General features: G+C 55.8%; 1 protein-coding gene across 1 annotated transcript in view; it reads right to left on the bottom strand.

Moving 5' to 3' along the window:
* Positions 1-20,013, bottom strand: part of LOC121282907 (nuclear pore membrane glycoprotein 210-like) — a 235,299-nt gene that overhangs the window by 125,870 nt on the left and 89,416 nt on the right. The window contains exons 4-5 of the mRNA XM_041196717.1: positions 4,241-4,337; positions 3,058-3,208 (exon numbers count right to left, since the gene is read on the bottom strand). Of these exons, the coding sequence (XP_041052651.1) occupies positions 3,058-3,208; positions 4,241-4,337 (248 nt within the window). The remainder of the gene's footprint in view (positions 1-3,057; positions 3,209-4,240; positions 4,338-20,013) is intronic.

A 20,013-nucleotide genomic window follows, 5' to 3' on the forward strand; every position in this document is an offset into this window, starting at 1 on the left:
CTTCTTAGGTCAAAGATCCTGGATTTTCATTTTGGAATGCAGACATTGTGGTTAATGGTTAAATTGGACACAGGGGCCAGTATTAAGGCCCTGTTGGACAGAGAACCATGGCTAGTGACCGAACGGCTGGTGCCACCCATGACACACCCACAAAGCAGGAGGCATAAAAGTCCTACTGAAAGGCACCCTGCAGGCAATACTGAGGTACAAGAATGAAGGAATTCGAAAGAATGAAAGAACCTGTTTGTGGTCCACAACCAAAACTGTTCACTACTAAACCACAAAGTCTGTCGAACTTAACATTCTACAAAAAATTGACCCAGTAAACCAACAAGGGCCTGACTCCAAGTATGAAAGTGTACTCCTGAAGCTCTTTACAGGACTGGGGCAACTCTAACATGCATAAAAGGTCACAATGAGGGAGGATGCTAAACCCATGTGCCTATTCATGTCACAAGAGATTCCCCTTCACTCATGAAACAAGTGCAGCAGCAGCTGGACAGGATGACAAACATGGGAGACATCTCACCAGTCACACAACCAACTGGTGCTCCAGGATGGCCCCAGTCCCAAAAACTGAACGGGTCCATCTGTATTTGAGTAGACCTAGCACAACGCAATAAAGCCGTTGCCTGAAAGTACATCCCATGTCCTCAGTGGATGAAAGCCTGACTAAAGTTTTGAAGAGCACGGTATTTTCAAAGCTGGACACCAAGTGGCTTTTGCCAACTCGCCTTGACGAAGAGTCCAGGCCACTGATCATGTTCATTGCCTCCTTCATCGGATTCTGCTTTAACCGCCTGCCATTTGGAATCACTTCGGCACCAAAAATAATTCAATATACAGTATCGGATATTTTGCAGAGCCACACGAACGATGCATTGATTCACGGTACAACGTGAAGGAACATGACAAGAGACTCACAGCAGTCTTGGAACACCTGCAGGAAGCAGGGCTGACACTGAATGAGAATTGCTAGTTCTCCAAAACATCAATTCAGTTTGAGGACACCATAGCAAACTGTCAGGTGTGTATGCTGCACAGGCATGATCAAAGGGAGCCCCTCATCCACACACAATTCCCCACCAGGCCATGGAAGAGGCTGGGCATCGACCTATTTGTTTTCAACAGAAAGTCATTCCTTTTTGTGCTGGATTACTTTTCCAGATGGGTTCAGGTGAAGAACTATAGACGACTAACAAAGAGGGAGTAATTGAGGCATTGAAAGAGATGTTCACGAGCCACAGCATCCCAGGTGAGATCATGTCAGATAACGGCCCACAATTTTCAAATGAGTGAAATTCACCACCACATCCGGCTTCCACGGCCGTACCAGCTCCCTGAGATACCCAGTCAAACGGGGGAGGCTGAAAGAGGGGTGTGAACAGTAAAAATCCTCATAAAAAAGAATGAGAACTTTCCTACAGCACTGCTATGGTCCCACTCAAACTCCTGATTGACAGGAAACTCCGCACACAATTTCCAATCCTACCGAGAAAAACTGATGCCAGGTTGGTAACCAAGGATTACCAGGACATCCAAGCAAGAGAGCAGTCCTACAGACAGAAGCAGGCTTCTGCCTACAACAAAAGGTACCACACTAGGCACTTGCCTGTTGATCGTATCCAAGTGGGAAAATTGATCACACGGTCACAACTATTTTACATTTTATATTTCATTTCGAGATGCGTACCCTGAAATCAGAATCAATAAGACTACCACAACTTCAGAGGTTTTCAGAAAACTAAATTAAAAACATTTATTAACAAAGAAAAGATTTCAAGCACATACATAGGTGTACAAATTATTTCATAATAACTCCTAAAACCCGTAATTAATCTGGCTCTTAGTAACACCTCCATTAAAGCAACAGTTTAAAAGAAAAGATTTAAACAGGCCCAGGCAAAGCGACACGATACCCTGGACAGTAGAATTCGAAGTGAGTTTTCTCAGGTTTGGATCCTGTAGACAGTGGCTTGATGCACAGAGGCTGGAGGCTTTTCACACTTGTTAGATCTTAGAATGCCTTCTCTCCTCCTGGACACATAGCCTTACACTCCTTTATCATCATACCAGCTTTTTCAAATGCAAACTAACCTAATGTAGCACGCACACACAGAGAAGCTACCCAAACCCCACTATTAACCTGCCTTTACAATAAATCACAATAATATTATGTGGTTTACTATATTTTCAAGACATTGCCACAACAATGAAAGGATGACAAGGTCTGGAATAAAGGCCCCAAGAGAGAAAGAGTACTGTCATTAGGCAGGGCGATGATTGACCTCGGTCCTACCTGCTTGGCACTCCAGACAGTACAGTCAGGAGAAACAGGAGGAATCTCCTCCTCATCCTTAGATCACTTGTTCACATAGTAGAGTGATGAGACATCGAGGAAGATACCCAGATGCCAGAACAACCTCCAAATCAACAGAGTTTACCTGCAACGATAGAGCCTACCATTCCCCTACAGAAGTGCAAATGAGATATGGAAGGGTTAGAAGACCTCCAGACCGCCTGAACATGTGAATTCAGAGATTTGAAGGGAAGAAAGGGGGTAGTAATAACAATATAAATGCAAGGGGTAAACTAGAATAATTTGAAACACTTTGGATAATACATTGGAGGTTGTATTATGTGGGTCATCAGATATAAGATTAACATGAGATTGAGTACTGTACCACCCACACATTGATGTAAAAGAACACATGACCCACATCTAGGGGTCAGTCTAGTGTTGAACAGAGCCGTGTGCATAAGCAAGCATGGGAGAGCTCCTAGCTTGAATCATTTACAGTATAAGTTATTGCAGTTAATAAATACATAATTAATAAATATAGTTAACCGAGTTAAGACCATGAAGACTTTATTAAGACCTACTGAACGGTATCCAATACCCTACAACATATTCATTACACACCAATGAAAACATGCTGCCTTCACATTCATCAAAACAATATGCACACTCCTTTTAACTGACAAATTAGAATAAAACAGCTAACTTTTTAAAAAATTGATTTCTTGCTAAATAAAAGGTTGCAGCACAACCAGTACCTTATATATAGGATCCTGCAGTCGTGTTTTCAGGTTAGCAGTACCAGTCATTAATCCAGATACAAGAATGATATCTCCCTGCTTTCCTTCTTTTTCCATTCTTGCTATATATGCAGGTGGTAAATAGGTGGACTCTGAAAACTTCATTATTCTGATGAAAATGCATGAAAAGACACAAAGTCATTAGTGGATGTTAGTAGGAATTGTGTGTCTTGCAGAAATAACTGACAAGTTAACAAGCAGATACTTCAGTATGTTATATGTCAAAAAATCAGATACTCAGGTCACTGTAATGCTCTCAAATCTGCTAGATGTGCATTTAGTAAATCTGGAAGACTCGTTTCAATTTATGATAAGACAAGTGCTATTAACAATCTTTATTGCAGCAGTCGAATGCATCACATGTTGACACAAAAATATGTGGTACTACAGAGTTTGATAGGAGATGGGGTTAAGCCTACAATTGCACATGGGCTGAGTTTCTAATCAATCAAACAAGTATTTCTAAGGAACATAGAGAAGTCTGAAAACAGTAATTATCCCAAGACATCCCCCAGCTATTACTTCGACAGCACATACAATAGAGGCCTTGGTACATAACAGTTGGGGCAGAATTTGCCACTCTGTCACCCAAAGAGTCAATGGAAAATGCATCCCCACCAATATAGGCTGCCCTAATAATAGAGGTCCTTAATTGGGCACTTAAAGGCCTCAACTGGGGCAAGGGTGAGCAGGCCATCCAAGTCCTTGCCCGCCCTCAGGAAAATTGGAAATAGGTCGGGAGTGGGCGTGAGAACGGTGGCAAAGCCACCTGGGTAACTTAACGGGCCACCTACCCAGCAAACTTGCCAGCGGGGGCCCATTAAAATTCTGCCCTTGCAGTTTTTCTAATTCAGGAAGGATACATGACATTACAGAAAGTTACAGAACGAGGAGATAATATTTTCTAAAAACAAACATCAACCATCAGAAGAAGAAGCAAATCACTTTGTTACATAAAAATACAGTTAAGACATAAAAGTGCGAGGAATATTAATTTATCCAACTGTACCAATAAAGAATACATTTACTGAATCAACCTATCATTTCTGTTTTCTAAAAGTGGGTCCTATAGTCAACCAATGGGAAGATACTGAATTACTGTTCTTTCAGATTTTAAAGTAATAGCCCAATTGCTGCCTACCTAATTTTACTTGGTGATTCTGCAATATTATCCATGTCTTCATTCTTCATAATGCTCCATTCAAAAATAAATCCTTCCAAACTGCTAAAAGTATTGCCTTAAAAATAGGTAGAATAACTCCATTGTACATTAATATCATGGTGAATAAAGCTGTATTATCTACATAAGTGATAGTGATCACAAAATTCATTGGCAGCAGATAAATCACAAGATAACAAGAAATAAGAGCAGAGGGAGGCCATTCAGTCCACTGAACCTACTCCACCACTCAATAAGATCATGGTTAATCTGATTGAGGCCTTAACTCCATTTTCCTGCCTGCCTCCCATAACGCAGAGGGGGGTGGAAGAGAGAGAGAGAGGGAGACAGACGGAGAGAGAGAGAGGGAGGGAGACAGACGAAGAGAGAGAGAGGGAGGGAGACAGACGAAGAGAGAGAGAGGGAGGGAGACAGACGAAGAGAGAGAGAGGGAGGGAGAAAGACGAAGAGAGAGAGAGGGAGGGAGACAGACGAAGAGAGAGAGAGGGAGGGAGACAGACGAAGAGAGAGAGAGGGAGGGAGACAGACGAAGAGAGAGAGAGGGAGGGAGACAGACGAAGAGAGAGAGAGAGGGGGAGACAGACGGAGAGAGAGGGGGAGACAGACGGAGAGAGAGGGGGAGACAGACGGAGAGAGAGGGGGAGACAGACGGAGAGAGAGGGGGAGACAGACGGAGAGAGAGGGGGAGACAGACGGAGAGAGAGGGGGAGACAGACGGAGAGAGAGGGGGAGACAGACGGAGAGAGAGGGGGAGACAGACGGAGAGAGAGGGGGAGACAGACGGAGAGAGAGGGGGAGACAGACGGAGAGAGAGGGGGAGACAGACGGAGAGAGAGGGGGAGACAGACGGAGAGAGAGGGGGAGACAGACGGAGAGAGAGGGGGAGACAGACGGAGAGAGAGGGGGAGACAGACGGAGTGAGAGGGGGAGACAGACGGAGAGAGAGGGGGAGACAGACGGAGAGAGAGGGGGAGACAGACGGAGAGAGAGGGGGAGACAGACGGAGAGAGAGGGGGAGACAGACGGAGAGAGAGGGGGAGACAGACGGAGAGAGAGGGGGAGACAGACGGAGAGAGAGGGGGAGACAGACGGAGAGAGAAGGGGAGACAGACGGAGAGAGGGGGGGAGACAGACGGAGAGAGGGGGGGAGACAGACGGAGAGAGGGGGGGAGACAGACGGAGAGAGGGGGGGAGACAGACGGAGAGAGAGGGGGAGACAGACGGAGAGAGAGGGGGAGACAGACGGAGAGAGAGGGGGAGACAGACGGAGAGAGAGGGGGAGACAGACGGAGAGAGAGGGGGAGACAGACGGAGAGAGAGGGGGAGACAGACGGAGAGAGAGGGGGAGACAGACGGAGAGAGAGGGGGAGACAGACGGAGAGAGAGGGGGAGACAGACGGAGAGAGAGGGGGAGACAGACGGAGAGAGAGGGGGAGACAGACGGAGAGAGAGGGGGAGACAGACGGAGAGAGAGGGGGAGACAGACGGAGAGAGAGGGGGAGACAGACGGAGAGAGAGGGGGAGACAGACGGAGAGAGAGGGGGAGACAGACGGAGAGAGAGGGGGAGACAGACGGAGAGAGAGGGGGAGACAGACGGAGAGAGAGGGGGAGACAGACGGAGAGAGAGGGGGAGACAGACGGAGAGAGAGGGGGAGACAGACGGAGAGAGAGGGGGAGACAGACGGAGAGAGAGGGGGAGACAGACGGAGAGAGAGGGGGAGACAGACGGAGGGAGAGGGGGAGACAGACGGAGAGAGAGGGGGAGACAGACGGAGAGAGAGGGGGAGACAGACGGAGAGAGAGGGGGAGACAGACGGAGAGAGAGGGGGAGACAGACGAAGAGAGAGGGGGAGACAGACGGAGAGAGAGGGGGAGACAGACGGAGAGAGAGGGGGAGACAGACGGAGAGAGAGGGGGAGACAGACGGAGAGAGAGGGGGAGACAGACGGAGAGAGAGGGGGAGACAGACGGAGAGAGAGGGGGAGACAGACGGAGAGAGAGGGGGAGACAGACGGAGAGAGAGGGGGAGACAGACGGAGAGAGAGGGGGAGACAGACGGAGAGAGAGGGGGAGACAGACGGAGAGAGAGGGGGAGACAGACGGAGAGAGAGGGGGAGACAGACGGAGAGAGAGGGGGAGACAGACGGAGAGAGAGGGGGAGACAGACGGAGAGAGAGGGGGAGACAGACGGAGAGAGAGGGGGAGACAGACGGAGAGAGAGGGGGAGACAGACGGAGAGAGAGGGGGAGACAGACGGAGAGAGAGGGGGAGACAGACGGAGAGAGAGGGGGAGACAGACGGAGAGAGAGGGGGAGACAGACGGAGAGAGAGGGGGAGACAGACGGAGAGAGAGGGGGAGACAGACGGAGAGAGAGGGGGAGACAGACGGAGAGAGAGGGGGAGACAGACGGAGAGAGAGGGGGAGACAGACGGAGAGAGAGGGGGAGACAGACGGAGAGAGAGGGGGAGACAGACGGAGAGAGAGGGGGAGACAGACGGAGAGAGAGGGGGAGACAGACGGAGTGAGAGGGGGAGACAGACGGAGAGAGAGGGGGAGACAGACGGAGAGAGAGGGGGAGACAGACGGAGAGAGAGGGGGAGACAGACGGAGAGAGAGGGGGAGACAGACGGAGAGAGAGGGGGAGACAGACGGAGAGAGAGGGGGAGACAGACGGAGAGAGAGGGGGAGACAGACGGAGAGAGAGGGGGAGACAGACGGAGAGAGAGGGGGAGACAGACGGAGAGAGAGGGGGAGACAGACGGAGAGAGAGGGGGAGACAGACGGAGAGAGAGGGGGAGAAAGACGGAGAGAGAGGGGGAGAAAGACGGAGAGAGAGGGGGAGAAAGACAGGGAGAGGGAGAGAAAGGAGAGAGAGAGAGCGGAGAGAGAGAGAGAGAGGAGCGGAGAGAGAGAGAGGCGGAAAGAGAGAGAGAGAGACAGACGGAGAGAGAGAGAGAGACGGAGAGGGAGAGGGAGAGACGGAGAGGGAGAGGGAGAGACGGAGAGGGAGAGGGAGAGAAAGAGAGACAGACGGAGAGAGAGAGGGGGAGACAGACGGTGAGAGAGAGGGGGAGACAGACGGAGAGAGAGAGGGGGAGACAGACGGAGAGAGAGAGAGGGGGAGACAGACGGAGAGAGAGAGAGGGGGAGACAGACGGAGAGAGAGAGAGAGGGGGAGACAGACGGAGAGAGAGAGGGGGAGACAGACGGAGAGAGAGAGGGGGAGACAGACGGAGAGAGAGAGGGGGAGACAGACGGAGAGAGAGAGGGGGAGACAGACGGAGAGAGAGAGGGGGAGACAGACGGAGAGAGAGAGGGGGAGACAGACGGAGAGAGAGAGGGGGAGACAGACGGAGAGAGAGAGAGACAGACGGAGAGAGAGAGAGAGACAGACGGAGAGAGAGAGAGACAGACGGAGAGAGAGAGAGACAGACGGAGAGAGAGAGACAGACGGAGAGAGAGAGACAGACGGAGAGAGAGAGACAGACGGAGAGAGAGAGACAGACGGAGAGAGACAGACGGAGAGAGAGAGACAGACGGAGAGAGAGAGACAGGCGGAGAGAGAGAGACAGACGGAGAGAGAGAGACAGACGAAGAGAGAGAGAGGGGGAGACAGACGGAGAGGGAGAGAGAGGGGGAGACAGACGGAGAGAGAGAGAGAGAGGGGGAGACAGACGGAGAGAGAGAGACAGACGGAGAGAGAGAGACAGACGGAGAGAGAGAGACACAGACGGAGAGAGAGAGACACAGACAGAGAGAGAGAGACACAGACGGAGAGAGAGACACACAGACGGAGAGAGAGACACACAGACGGAGAGAGAGACACACAGACGGAGAGAGAGACACACAGACGGAGAGAGACACAGACCGAGAGAGACACAGACGGAGAGAGAGAGACACAGACGGAGAGAGAGAGACACAGACGGAGAGAGAGAGACACAGACGGAGAGAGAGAGACACAGACGGAGAGAGAGAGACACAGACGGAGAGAGAGAGAGAGACAGACGGAGAGAGAGAGAGAGACAGACGGAGAGAGAGAGAGAGACAGACGGAGAGAGAGAGACAGACGGAGAGAGAGAGAGAGACAGACGGAGAGAGAGAGACAGACGGAGAGGGAGAGAGAGACAGACGGAGAGAGAGAGACAGACGGAGAGGGAGAGAGAGACAGACGGAGAGAGAGAGAGACAGACGGAGAGAGAGAGAGACAGACGGAGAGAGAGAGAGACAGACGGAGAGAGAGAGAGACAGACGGAGAGAGAGAGAGACAGACGGAGAGAGAGAGAGAGAGACAGACGGAGAGAGAGAGACACAGACGGAGAGAGAGAGACACAGACGGAGAGAGAGACAGACGGAGAGAGAGAGACAGACGGAGAGGGAGAGACAGACGGAGAGAGAGAGACAGACGGAGAGAGAGAGACAGACGGAGAGAGAGAGACAGACGGAGAGAGAGAGACAGACGGAGAGAGACAGACGGAGAGAGACAGACGGAGAGAGACAGACGGAGAGAGACAGACGGAGAGAGAGAGACAGACGGAGAGAGAGAGACAGACGGAGAGAGAGAGACAGACGGAGAGAGAGAGACAGACGGAGAGAGAGAGACAGACGGAGAGAGAGAGACAGACGGAGAGAGAGAGACAGACGGAGAGAGAGAGACAGACGGAGAGAGAGAGACAGACGGAGAGAGAGACAAAGACGGAGAGAGAGAGACAGACGGAGAGAGAGAGATGGGGGGAGACAGACGGAGAGAGAGAGAGAGGGGGAGACAGACGGAGAGAGAGAGAGAGGGGGAGACAGACGGAGAGAGAGAGAGAGGGGGAGACAGACAGAGAGAGAGGGGGAGACAGACGGAGAGAGAGGGGGAGACAGACGGAGAGAGAGAGAGGGGGAGACAGACGGAGAGAGAGGGGGAGACAGACGGAGAGAGAGGGGGAGACAGACGGAGAGAGAGGGGGAGACAGACGGAGAGAGAGGGGGAGACAGACGGAGAGAGAGGGGGAGACAGACGGAGAGAGAGGGGGAGACAGACGGAGAGAGAGGGGGAGACAGACGGAGAGAGAGGGGGAGACAGACGGAGAGAGAGGGGGAGACAGACGGAGAGAGAGGGGGAGACAGACGGAGAGAGAGGGGGAGACAGACGGAGAGAGAGGGGGAGACAGACGGAGAAAGAGGGGGAGACAGACGGAGAGAGAGGGGGAGACAGACGGAGAGAGAGGGGGAGACAGACGGAGAGAGAGGGGGAGACAGACGGAGAGAGAGGGGGAGACAGACGGAGAGAGAGGGGGAGACAGACGGAGAGAGAGGGGGAGACAGACGGAGAGAGAGGGGGAGACAGACGGAGAGAGAGGGGGAGACAGACGGAGAGAGAGGGGGAGACAGACGGAGAGAGAGGGGGAGACAGACGGAGTGAGAGGGGGAGACAGACGGAGAGAGAGGGGGAGACAGACGGAGAGAGAGGGGGAGACAGACGGAGAGAGAGGGGGAGACAGACGGAGAGAGAGGGGGAGACAGACGGAGAGAGAGGGGGAGACAGACGGAGAGAGAGGGGGAGACAGACGGAGAGAGAGGGGGAGACAGACGGAGAGAGAGGGGGAGACAGACGGAGAGAGAGGGGGAGACAGACGGAGAGAGAGGGGGAGACAGACGGAGAGAGAGGGGGAGGCAGACGGAGAGAGAGGGGGAGGCAGACGGAGAGAGAGGGGGAGGCAGACGGAGAGAGAGGGGGAGACAGACGGAGAGAGAGGGGGAGACAGACGGAGAGAGAGGGGGAGACAGACGGAGAGAGAGGGGGAGACAGACGGAGAGAGAGGGGGAGACAGACGGAGAGAGAGGGGGAGACAGACGGAGAGAGAGGGGGAGACAGACGGAGAGAGAGGGGGAGACAGACGGAGAGAGAGGGGGAGACAGATGGAGAGAGAGGGGGAGACAGACGGAGAGAGAGGGGGAGACAGACGGAGAGAGAGGGGGAGACAGACGGAGAGAGAGGGGGAGACAGACGGAGAGAGAGGGGGAGACAGACGGAGAGAGAGGGGGAGACAGACGGAGAGAGAGGGGGAGACAGACGGAGAGAGAGGGGGAGACAGACGGGGAGAGAGAGAGGGGGAGACAGACGGGGAGAGAGAGAGGGGGAGACAGACAGAGAGAGAGAGAGGGGGAGACAGATGCAGAGAGAGAGAGCAAGGGGGAGGGAGACAGACGGAGAGAGAGAGACAGACGGAGAGAGAGAGAGACAGACGGAGAGAGAGAGAGACAGACGGAGAGAGAGAGAGACAGACGGAGAGAGAGAGACAGACGGAGAGAGAGAGACAGACGCAGAGAGACAGACGCAGAGAGAGAGACAGACGGAGAGAGAGAGAGACAGACGGAGAGAGAGACAGACGGAGAGAGAGAGAGAGACGGAGAGAGAGAGAGAGAGAGAGAGACGGAGAGAGAGAGAGAGACGGAGGGAGAGAGACAGACGGAGGGAGAGAGACAGACGGAGGGAGAGAGACAGACGGAGGGAGAGAGACAGACGGAGGGAGAGAGACAGACGGAGGGAGAGAGGGGGAGACAGACGGAGGGAGAGAGGGGGAGACAGACGGAGGGAGAGAGGGGGAGACAGACGGAGAGAGAGAGGGGGAGACAGACGGAGAGAGAGAGGGGGAGACAGACGGAGAGAGAGAGGGGGAGACAGACGGAGAGAGAGAGGGGGAGACAGACGGAGAGAGAGAGGGGGAGACAGACGGAGAGAGAGAGGGGGAGACAGACGGAGAGAGAGAGGGGGAGACAGACGGAGAGAGAGAGGGGGAGACAGACGGAGAGAGAGAGGGGGAGACAGACGGAGAGAGAGAGGGGGAGACAGACGGAGAGAGAGAGACAGACGGAGAGAGAGAGACAGACGGAGAGAGAGAGACAGACGGAGAGAGAGAGACAGACGGAGAGAGAGAGACAGACGGAGAGAGAGAGACAGACGGAGAGAGAGAGACAGACGGAGAGAGAGAGACAGACGGAGAGAGAGAGACAGACGGAGAGAGAGAGACAGACGAAGAGAGAGAGAGGGGGAGACAGACGGAGAGAGAGAGGGAGGGGGAGACAGACGGAGAGAGAGAGAGAGGGGGAGACAGACGGAGAGAGAGAGACAGACGGAGGGAGAGAGACAGACGGAGGGAGAGAGACAGATGGAGGGAGAGAGACAGACGGAGGGAGAGAGACAGACGGAGGGAGAGAGACAGACGGAGGGAGAGACACAGACGGAGGGAGAGACACAGACGGAGGGAGAGACACAGACGGAGGGAGAGACACAGACGGAGAGAGAGAGAGACAGACGGAGAGAGAGAGAGACAGACGGAGAGAGAGAGAGACAGACGGAGAGAGAGAGAGACAGACGGAGAGAGAGAGACAGACGGAGAGAGAGAGACAGACGGAGAGAGAGAGACAGACGGAGAGAGAGAGACAGACGGAGAGAGAGAGACAGACGGAGAGAGAGTGACAGACGGAGATGGGGAGACAGACGGAGAGGGGGAGACAGACGGAGAGGGGGAGACAGACGGAGAGGGGGAGACAGACGGAGAGAGAGAGAGAGACGGAGAGAGAGAGGGGAGACAGACGGAGAGAGAGGGGGAGACAGACGGAGAGAGAGGGGAGACAGACGGAGAGAGAGGGGGAGACAGACGGAGAGAGAGGGGGAGACAGACGGAGAGAGAGGGGGAGACAGACGGAGAGAGAGGGGGAGACAGACGGAGAGAGAGGGGGAGACGAGACGGAGGGAGAGAGGGGGAGACAGACGGAGAGAGAGGGGGAGACAGACGGAGAGAGAGGGGGAGACAGACGGAGAGAGAGAGGGGGAGACAGACGGAGAGAGGAGAGAGGAGGGGGGAGACAGACGGAGAGAGAGGGGGAGACAGACGGAGAGAGAGGGGGAGACAGACGGAGAGAGAGGGGGAGACAGACGGAGAGAGAGGGGGGAGACAGACGGAGAGAGAGGGGGAGACAGACGGAGAGAGAGAGGGGGAGACAGACGGAGAGAGAGAGGGGGAGACAGACGGAGAGAGAGAGACAGACGGAGAGAGAGAGACAGACGGAGAGAGAGAGAGACAGACGGAGAGAGAGAGACAGACGGAGAGAGAGAGACAGACGGAGAGAGAGAGACAGACGGAGAGAGAGAGACAGACGGAGAGAGAGAGACAGACGTAGAGAGAGAGACAGACGGAGAGAGAGAGACAGACGAAGAGAGAGAGAGGGGGAGACAGACGGAGAGAGAGAGGGAGGGGGAGACAGACGGAGAGAGAGAGAGAGGGAGAGGCAGACGGAGAGAGAGAGACAGACGGAGGGAGAGAGAGACAGACGGAGGGAGAGAGAGACAGACGGAGGGAGAGAGAGACAGACGGAGGGAGAGAGACAGAGGGAGGGAGAGAGACAGACGGAGGGAGAGAGACAGACGGAGGGGAGAGACACAGACGGAGGGAGAGACACAGACGGAGGGAGAGGACACGGAGAGAGAGGGGGAGACAGACGGAGAGAGAGGGGGAGACAGACGGAGAGAGAGGGGGAGACAGACGGAGAGAGAGGGGGAGACAGACGGAGAGAGAGGGGGAGACAGACGGAGAGAGAGGGGGAGACAGACGGAGAGAGAGGGGGAGACAGACGGAGAGAGAGGGGGAGACAGACGGAGAGAGAGGGGGAGACAGACGGAGAGAGAGGGGGAGACAGACGGAGAGAGAGGGGGAGACAGACGGAGAGAGAGGGGGAGACAGACGGAGAGAGAGGGGGAGACAGACGGAGAGAGAGGGGGAGACAGACGGAGAGAGAGGGGGAGACAGACGGAGAGAGAGGGGGAGACAGACGGAGAGAGAGGGGGAGACAGACGGAGAGAGAGGGGGAGACAGACGGAGAGAGAGGGGGAGACAGACGGAGAGAGAGGGGGAGACAGACGGAGAGAGAGGGGGAGACAGACGGAGAGAGAGGGGGAGACAGACGGAGAGAGAGGGGGAGACAGACGGAGAGAGAGGGGGAGACAGACGGAGAGAGAGGGGGAGACAGACGGAGAGAGAGGGGGAGACAGACGGAGAGAGAGGGGGAGACAGACGGAGAGAGAGGGGGAGACAGACGGAGAGAGAGGGGGAGACAGACGGAGAGAGAGGGGGAGACAGACGGAGAGAGAGGGGGAGACAGACGGAGAGAGAGGGGGAGACAGACGGAGAGAGAGGGGGAGACAGACGGAGAGAGAGGGGGAGACAGACGGAGAGAGAGGGGGAGACAGACGGAGAGAGAGGGGGAGACAGACGGAGAGAGAGGGGGAGACAGACGGAGAGAGAGGGGGAGACAGACGGAGAGAGAGGGGGAGACAGACGGAGAGAGAGGGGGAGACAGACGGAGAGAGAGGGGGAGACAGACGGAGAGAGAGGGGGAGACAGACGGAGAGAGAGGGGGAGACAGACGGAGAGAGAGGGGGAGACAGACGGAGAGAGAGGGGGAGACAGACGGAGAGAGAGGGGGAGACAGACGGAGAGAGAGGGGGAGACAGACGGAGAGAGAGGGGGAGACAGACGGAGAGAGAGGGGGAGACAGACGGAGAGAGAGGGGGAGACAGACGGAGAGAGAGGGGGAGACAGACGGAGAGAGAGGGGGAGACAGACGGAGAGAGAGGGGGAGACAGACGGAGAGAGAGGGGGAGACAGACGGAGAGAGAGGGGGAGACAGACGGAGAGAGAGGGGGAGACAGACGGAGAGAGAGGGGGAGACAGACGGAGAGAGAGGGGGGAGACAGACGGAGAGAGAGGGGGAGACAGACGGAGAGAGAGGGGGAGACAGACGGAGAGAGAGGGGGAGACAGACGGAGAGAGAGGGGGAGACAGACGGAGAGAGAGGGGGAGACAGACGGAGAGAGAGGGGGAGACAGACGGAGAGAGAGGGGGAGACAGACGGAGAGAGAGGGGGAGACAGACGGAGAGAGAGGGGGGAGACAGACGGAGAGAGAGGGGGAGACAGACGGAGAGAGAGGGGGAGACAGACGGAGAGAGAGGGGGAGACAGACGGAGAGAGAGGGGGAGACAGACGGAGAGAGAGGGGGAGACAGACGGAGAGAGAGGGGGAGACAGACGGAGAGAGAGGGGGAGACAGACGGAGAGAGAGGGGGAGACAGACGGAGAGAGAGGGGGAGACAGACGGAGAGAGAGGGGGAGACAGACGGAGAGAGAGGGGGGAGACAGACGGAGAGAGAGGGGGAGACAGACGGAGAGGAGAGGGGGAGACAGACGGAGAGAGAGGGGGAGACAGACGGAGAGAGAGGGGGAGACAGACGGAGAGAGAGGGGGAGACAGACGGAGAGAGAGGGGGAGACAGACGGAGAGAGAGGGGGAGACAGACGGAGAGAGAGGGGGGAGACAGACGGAGAGAGAGGGGGAGACAGACGGAGAGAGAGGGGGAGACAGACGGAGAGAGAGGGGGAGACAGACGGAGAGAGAGGGGGAGACAGACGGAGAGAGAGGGGGAGACAGACGGAGAGAGAGAGACAGACGGAGAGAGAGAGACAGACGGAGAGAGAGAGACAGACGGAGAGAGAGAGACAGACGGAGAGAGAGAGACAGACGGAGAGAGAGAGACAGACGGAGAGAGAGAGACAGACGGAGAGAGAGAGACAGACGGAGAGAGAGAGACAGACGGAGAGAGAGAGACACAGACGGAGAGAGAGAGACACAGACGGAGAGAGAGAGACACAGACGGAGAGAGAGAGACACAGACGGAGAGAGAGAGACACAGACGGAGAGAGAGAGACACAGACGGAGAGAGAGAGACAGACGGAGAGAGAGACAGACGGAGAGACAGACAGACGGAGAGAGACAGACAGACGGAGAGAGACAGACAGACGGAGAGAGACAGACAGACGGAGAGACACAGACAGACGGAGAGACACAGACAGACGGAGAGAGACAGACAGACGGAGAGAGACAGACAGACGGAGAGAGACAGACAGACGGAGAGAGACAGACAGACGGAGAGAGACAGACGGAGAGAGAGAGAGACAGACGGAGAGAGAGAGACAGACGGAGAGAGAGAGACAGACGGAGAGAGAGAGACAGACGGAGAGAGAGAGACAGACGGAGAGAGAGAGACAGACGGAGAGAGAGAGAGGGGGAGACAGACGGAGAGAGAAGACAGACGGAGAGAGAGAGAGGGGGAGACAGACGGAGAGAGAGAGGGGGAGACAGAAGGAGAGAGAGAGACAGACGGAGAGAGAGAGAGGGGGAGACAGACGGAGAGAGAAGACAGACGGAGAGAGAGAGAGGGGGAGACAGACGGAGAGAGAGAGAGAGGGGGAGACAGACGGAGAGAGAGAGAGAGGGGGAGACAGACGGAGAGAGAGAGGGGGAGACAGACGGAGAGAGAGAGAGGGGGAGACAGACGGAGAGAGAGAGGGGGAGACAGACGGAGAGAGAGAGGGGGAGACAGACGGAGAGAGAGAGGGGGAGACAGACGGAGAGAGAGAGGGGGAGACAGACGGAGAGAGAGAGGGGGAGACAGACGGAGAGAGAGAGGGGGAGACAGACGGAGAGAGAGACAGACGGAGAGAGAGAGACAGACGGAGAGAGAGAGACAGACGGAGAGAGAGAGACAGACGGAGAGAGAGAGAGACAGACGGAGAGAGAGAGACAGACGGAGAGAGAGAGACAGACGGAGAGAGAGAGACAGACGGAGAGAGAGAGACAGACGGAGAGAGAGAGACAGACGGAGAGAGAGAGAGGGGGAGACAGACGGAGAGAGAAGACAGACGGAGAGAGAGAGAGGGGGAGACAGACGGAGAGGGAGAGAGAGGGGGAGACAGACGGAGAGAGAGAGGGGGAGACAGACGGAGAGAGAGAGGGGGAGACAGACGGAGAGAGAGAGGGGGAGACAGACGGAGAGAGAGAGGGGGAGACAGACGGAGAGAGAGAGAGACAGACGGAGAGAGAGAGAGAGACAGACGGAGAGAGAGAGAGACAGACGGAGAGAGAGAGAGACAGACGGAGAGAGAGAGACAGACGGAGAGAGAGAGACAGACGGAGAGAGACAGACGGAGAGAGAGAGACAGACGGAGAGAGAGAGACAGATGGAGAGAGAGAGACAGACGCAGAGAGAGAGACAGACGCAGAGAGAGAGACAGACGCAGAGAGAGAGACAGACGCAGAGAGAGAGACAGACGCAGAGAGAGAGACAGACGGAGAGAGAGGGGGAGACAGACGGAGAGAGAGAGAGAGAGGGGGAGACAGACGGAGAGAGAGAGCGAGGGGAGACAGACGGAGAGAGAGAGAGAGGGGGAGAAAGACGGAGAGAGAGAGACAGAAGGAGGGAGAGAGACAAACGGAGGGAGAGAGACAGACGGAGAGAGAGACACAGACGGAGAGAGAGAGACACAGACGGAGAGAGAGAGACACAGACGGAGAGAGAGAGAGAGACAGACGGAGAGAGAGAGAGAGACAGACGGAGAGAGAGAGAGAGACGGAGAGAGAGAGACAGACGGAGAGAGAGAGACAGACGGAGAGAGAGAGACAGACGGAGAGAGAGAGACAGACGGAGAGAGAGAGACAGACGGAGAGAGAGAGACAGACGGAGAGAGAGAGACAGACGGAGAGAGAGAGACAGACGGAGAGAGAGAGACAGACGGAGAGAGAGAGACAGACGGAGAGAGAGAGACAGACGGAGAGAGAGAGACAGACGGAGAGAGAGAGACAGACGGAGAGAGAGAGACACAGACGGAGAGAGAGAGACACAGACGGAGAGAGAGACACAGACGGAGAGAGAGAGACACAGACGGAGAGAGAGAGACACAGACGGAGAGAGAGAGACACAGACGGAGAGAGAGAGACACAGACGGAGAGAGAGAGACAGACGGAGAGAGAGACAGACGGAGAGACAGACAGACGGAGAGAGACAGACAGACGGAGAGAGACAGACAGACGGAGAGAGACAGACAGACGGAGAGACACAGACAGACGGAGAGACACAGACAGACGGAGAGAGACAGACAGACGGAGAGAGACAGACAGACGGAGAGAGACAGACAGACGGAGAGAGACAGACAGACGGAGAGAGACAGACGGAGAGAGAGAGAGACAGACGGAGAGAGAGAGACAGACGGAGAGAGAGAGACAGACGGAGAGAGAGAGACAGACGGAGAGAGAGAGACAGACGGAGAGAGAGAGACAGACGGAGAGAGAGAGACAGACGGAGAGAGAGAGAGGGGGAGACAGACGGAGAGAGAAGACAGACGGAGAGAGAGAGAGGGGGAGACAGACGGAGAGAGAGAGGGGGAGACAGAAGGAGAGAGAGAGACAGACGGAGAGAGAGAGAGGGGGAGACAGACGGAGAGAGAAGACAGACGGAGAGAGAGAGAGGGGGAGACAGACGGAGAGAGAGAGAGAGGGGGAGACAGACGGAGAGAGAGAGAGAGGGGGAGACAGACGGAGAGAGAGAGGGGGAGACAGACGGAGAGAGAGAGAGGGGGAGACAGACGGAGAGAGAGAGGGGGAGACAGACGGAGAGAGAGAGGGGGAGACAGACGGAGAGAGAGAGGGGGAGACAGACGGAGAGAGAGAGGGGGAGACAGACGGAGAGAGAGAGGGGGAGACAGACGGAGAGAGAGAGGGGGAGACAGACGGAGAGAGAGACAGACGGAGAGAGAGAGACAGACGGAGAGAGAGAGACAGACGGAGAGAGAGAGACAGACGGAGAGAGAGAGAGACAGACGGAGAGAGAGAGACAGACGGAGAGAGAGAGACAGACGGAGAGAGAGAGACAGACGGAGAGAGAGAGACAGACGGAGAGAGAGAGACAGACGGAGAGAGAGAGACAGACGGAGAGAGAGAGAGGGGGAGACAGACGGAGAGAGAAGACAGACGGAGAGAGAGAGAGGGGGAGACAGACGGAGAGAGAGAGGGGGAGACAGACGGAGAGAGAGAGAGAGGGGGAGACAGACGGAGAGAGAGAGAGAGAGGAGGAGACAGACGGAGAGAGAGAGACAGACGGAGGGGGGAGACAGACGGAGGGGGGAGACAGACGGAGAGAGACAGACGGAGAGAGAGAGACAGACGGAGAGAGAGAGACAGACGGAGAGAGAGAGACAGACGGAGAGAGAGAGACAGACGGAGAGAGAGAGACAGACGGAGAGAGAGAGACAGACGGAGAGAGAGAGACAGACGGAGAGAGAGAGACAGACGGAGAGAGAGAGACAGACGGAGAGAGAGAGACAGACGGAGAGAGAGAGACAGACGGAGAGAGAGAGACAGACGGAGAGAGAGAGACAGACGGAGAGAGAGAGACAGACGGAGAGAGAGAGACAGACGGAGAGAGAGAGAGACAGACGGAGAGAGAGGGGGAGACAGACGGAGAGAGAGGGGGAGACAGACGGAGAGAGAGGGGGAGACAGACGGAGAGAGAGGGGGAGACAGACGGAGAGAGAGGGGGAGACAGACGGAGAGAGAGAGACAGACGGAGAGAGAGAGACAGACGGAGAGAGAGAGACAGACGGAGAGAGAGAGACAGACGGAGAGAGAGACAGACGGAGAGAGAGAGACAGACGGAGGGAGAGAGACAGACGGAGGGAGAGAGACAGACGGAGGGAGAGAGACAGACGGAGGGAGAGAGACAGACGGAGGGAGAGAGACAGACGGAGGGAGAGAGACAGACGGAGGGAGAGAGACAGACGGAGGGAGAGAGACAGACGGAGGGAGAGAGACAGACGGAGGGAGAGAGACAGACGGAGGGAGAGAGACAGACGGAGGGAGAGAGACAGACGGAGGGAGAGAGACAGACGGAGGGAGAGAGACAGACGGAGAGAGAGAGACAGACGGAGAGAGAGAGACAGACGGAGAGAGAGACAGACGGAGAGAGACAGACAGACGGAGGGAGAGAGACAGACGGAGGGAGAGAGACAGACGGAGGGAGAGAGACAGACGGAGGGAGAGACAGACAGACGGAGAGAGAGAGACAGACGGAGAGAGAGAGAGGGGGAGACAGACGGAGAGAGAGAGAGAGGGGGAGACAGATGGAGAGAGAGAGAGAGAAGGGGAGACAGACGGAGAGAGAGAGAGAGAGGGGGAGACAGACGGAGGGGGGAGACAGACGGAGAGAGAGAGACAGACGGAGAGAGAGAAAGAGACGGAGAGAGAGAGACAGACGGAGAGAGAGAGACAGACGGAGAGAGAGAGACAGACGGAGAGAGAGAGACAGACGGAGAGAGAGAGACACAGACGGAGAGAGAGAGAGAGACAGACGGAGAGAGAGAGAGAGACAGACGGAGAGAGAGAGAGAGACAGACGGAGAGAGAGAGAGAGACAGACGGAGAGAGAGAGAGAGACAGACGGAGAGAGAGAGACAGACGGAGAGAGAGAGACAGACGGAGAGAGAGAGACAGACGGAGAGAGAGAGACAGACGGAGAGAGAGAGACAGACGGAGAGAGAGAGACAGACGGAGAGAGAGAGACAGACGGAGAGGGAGAGAGAGACAGACGGAGAGAGAGAGAGACAGACGGAGAGAGAGAGAGACAGACGGAGAGAGAGAGAGACAGACGGAGAGAGAGAGAGACAGACGGAGAGAGAGAGAGACAGACGGAGAGAGAGAGACACAGACGGAGAGAGAGAGACACAGACGGAGAGAGAGACAGACGGAGAGAGAGAGACAGACGGAGAGGGAGAGACAGACGGAGAGAGAGAGACAGACGGAGAGAGAGAGACAGACGGAGAGAGAGAGACAGACGGAGAGAGAGAGACAGACGGAGAGAG

This window comes from Carcharodon carcharias, chromosome 10 (assembly GCF_017639515.1).
Source record: "Carcharodon carcharias isolate sCarCar2 chromosome 10, sCarCar2.pri, whole genome shotgun sequence".
Classification (NCBI taxonomy): domain Eukaryota; kingdom Metazoa; phylum Chordata; class Chondrichthyes; order Lamniformes; family Lamnidae; genus Carcharodon; species Carcharodon carcharias.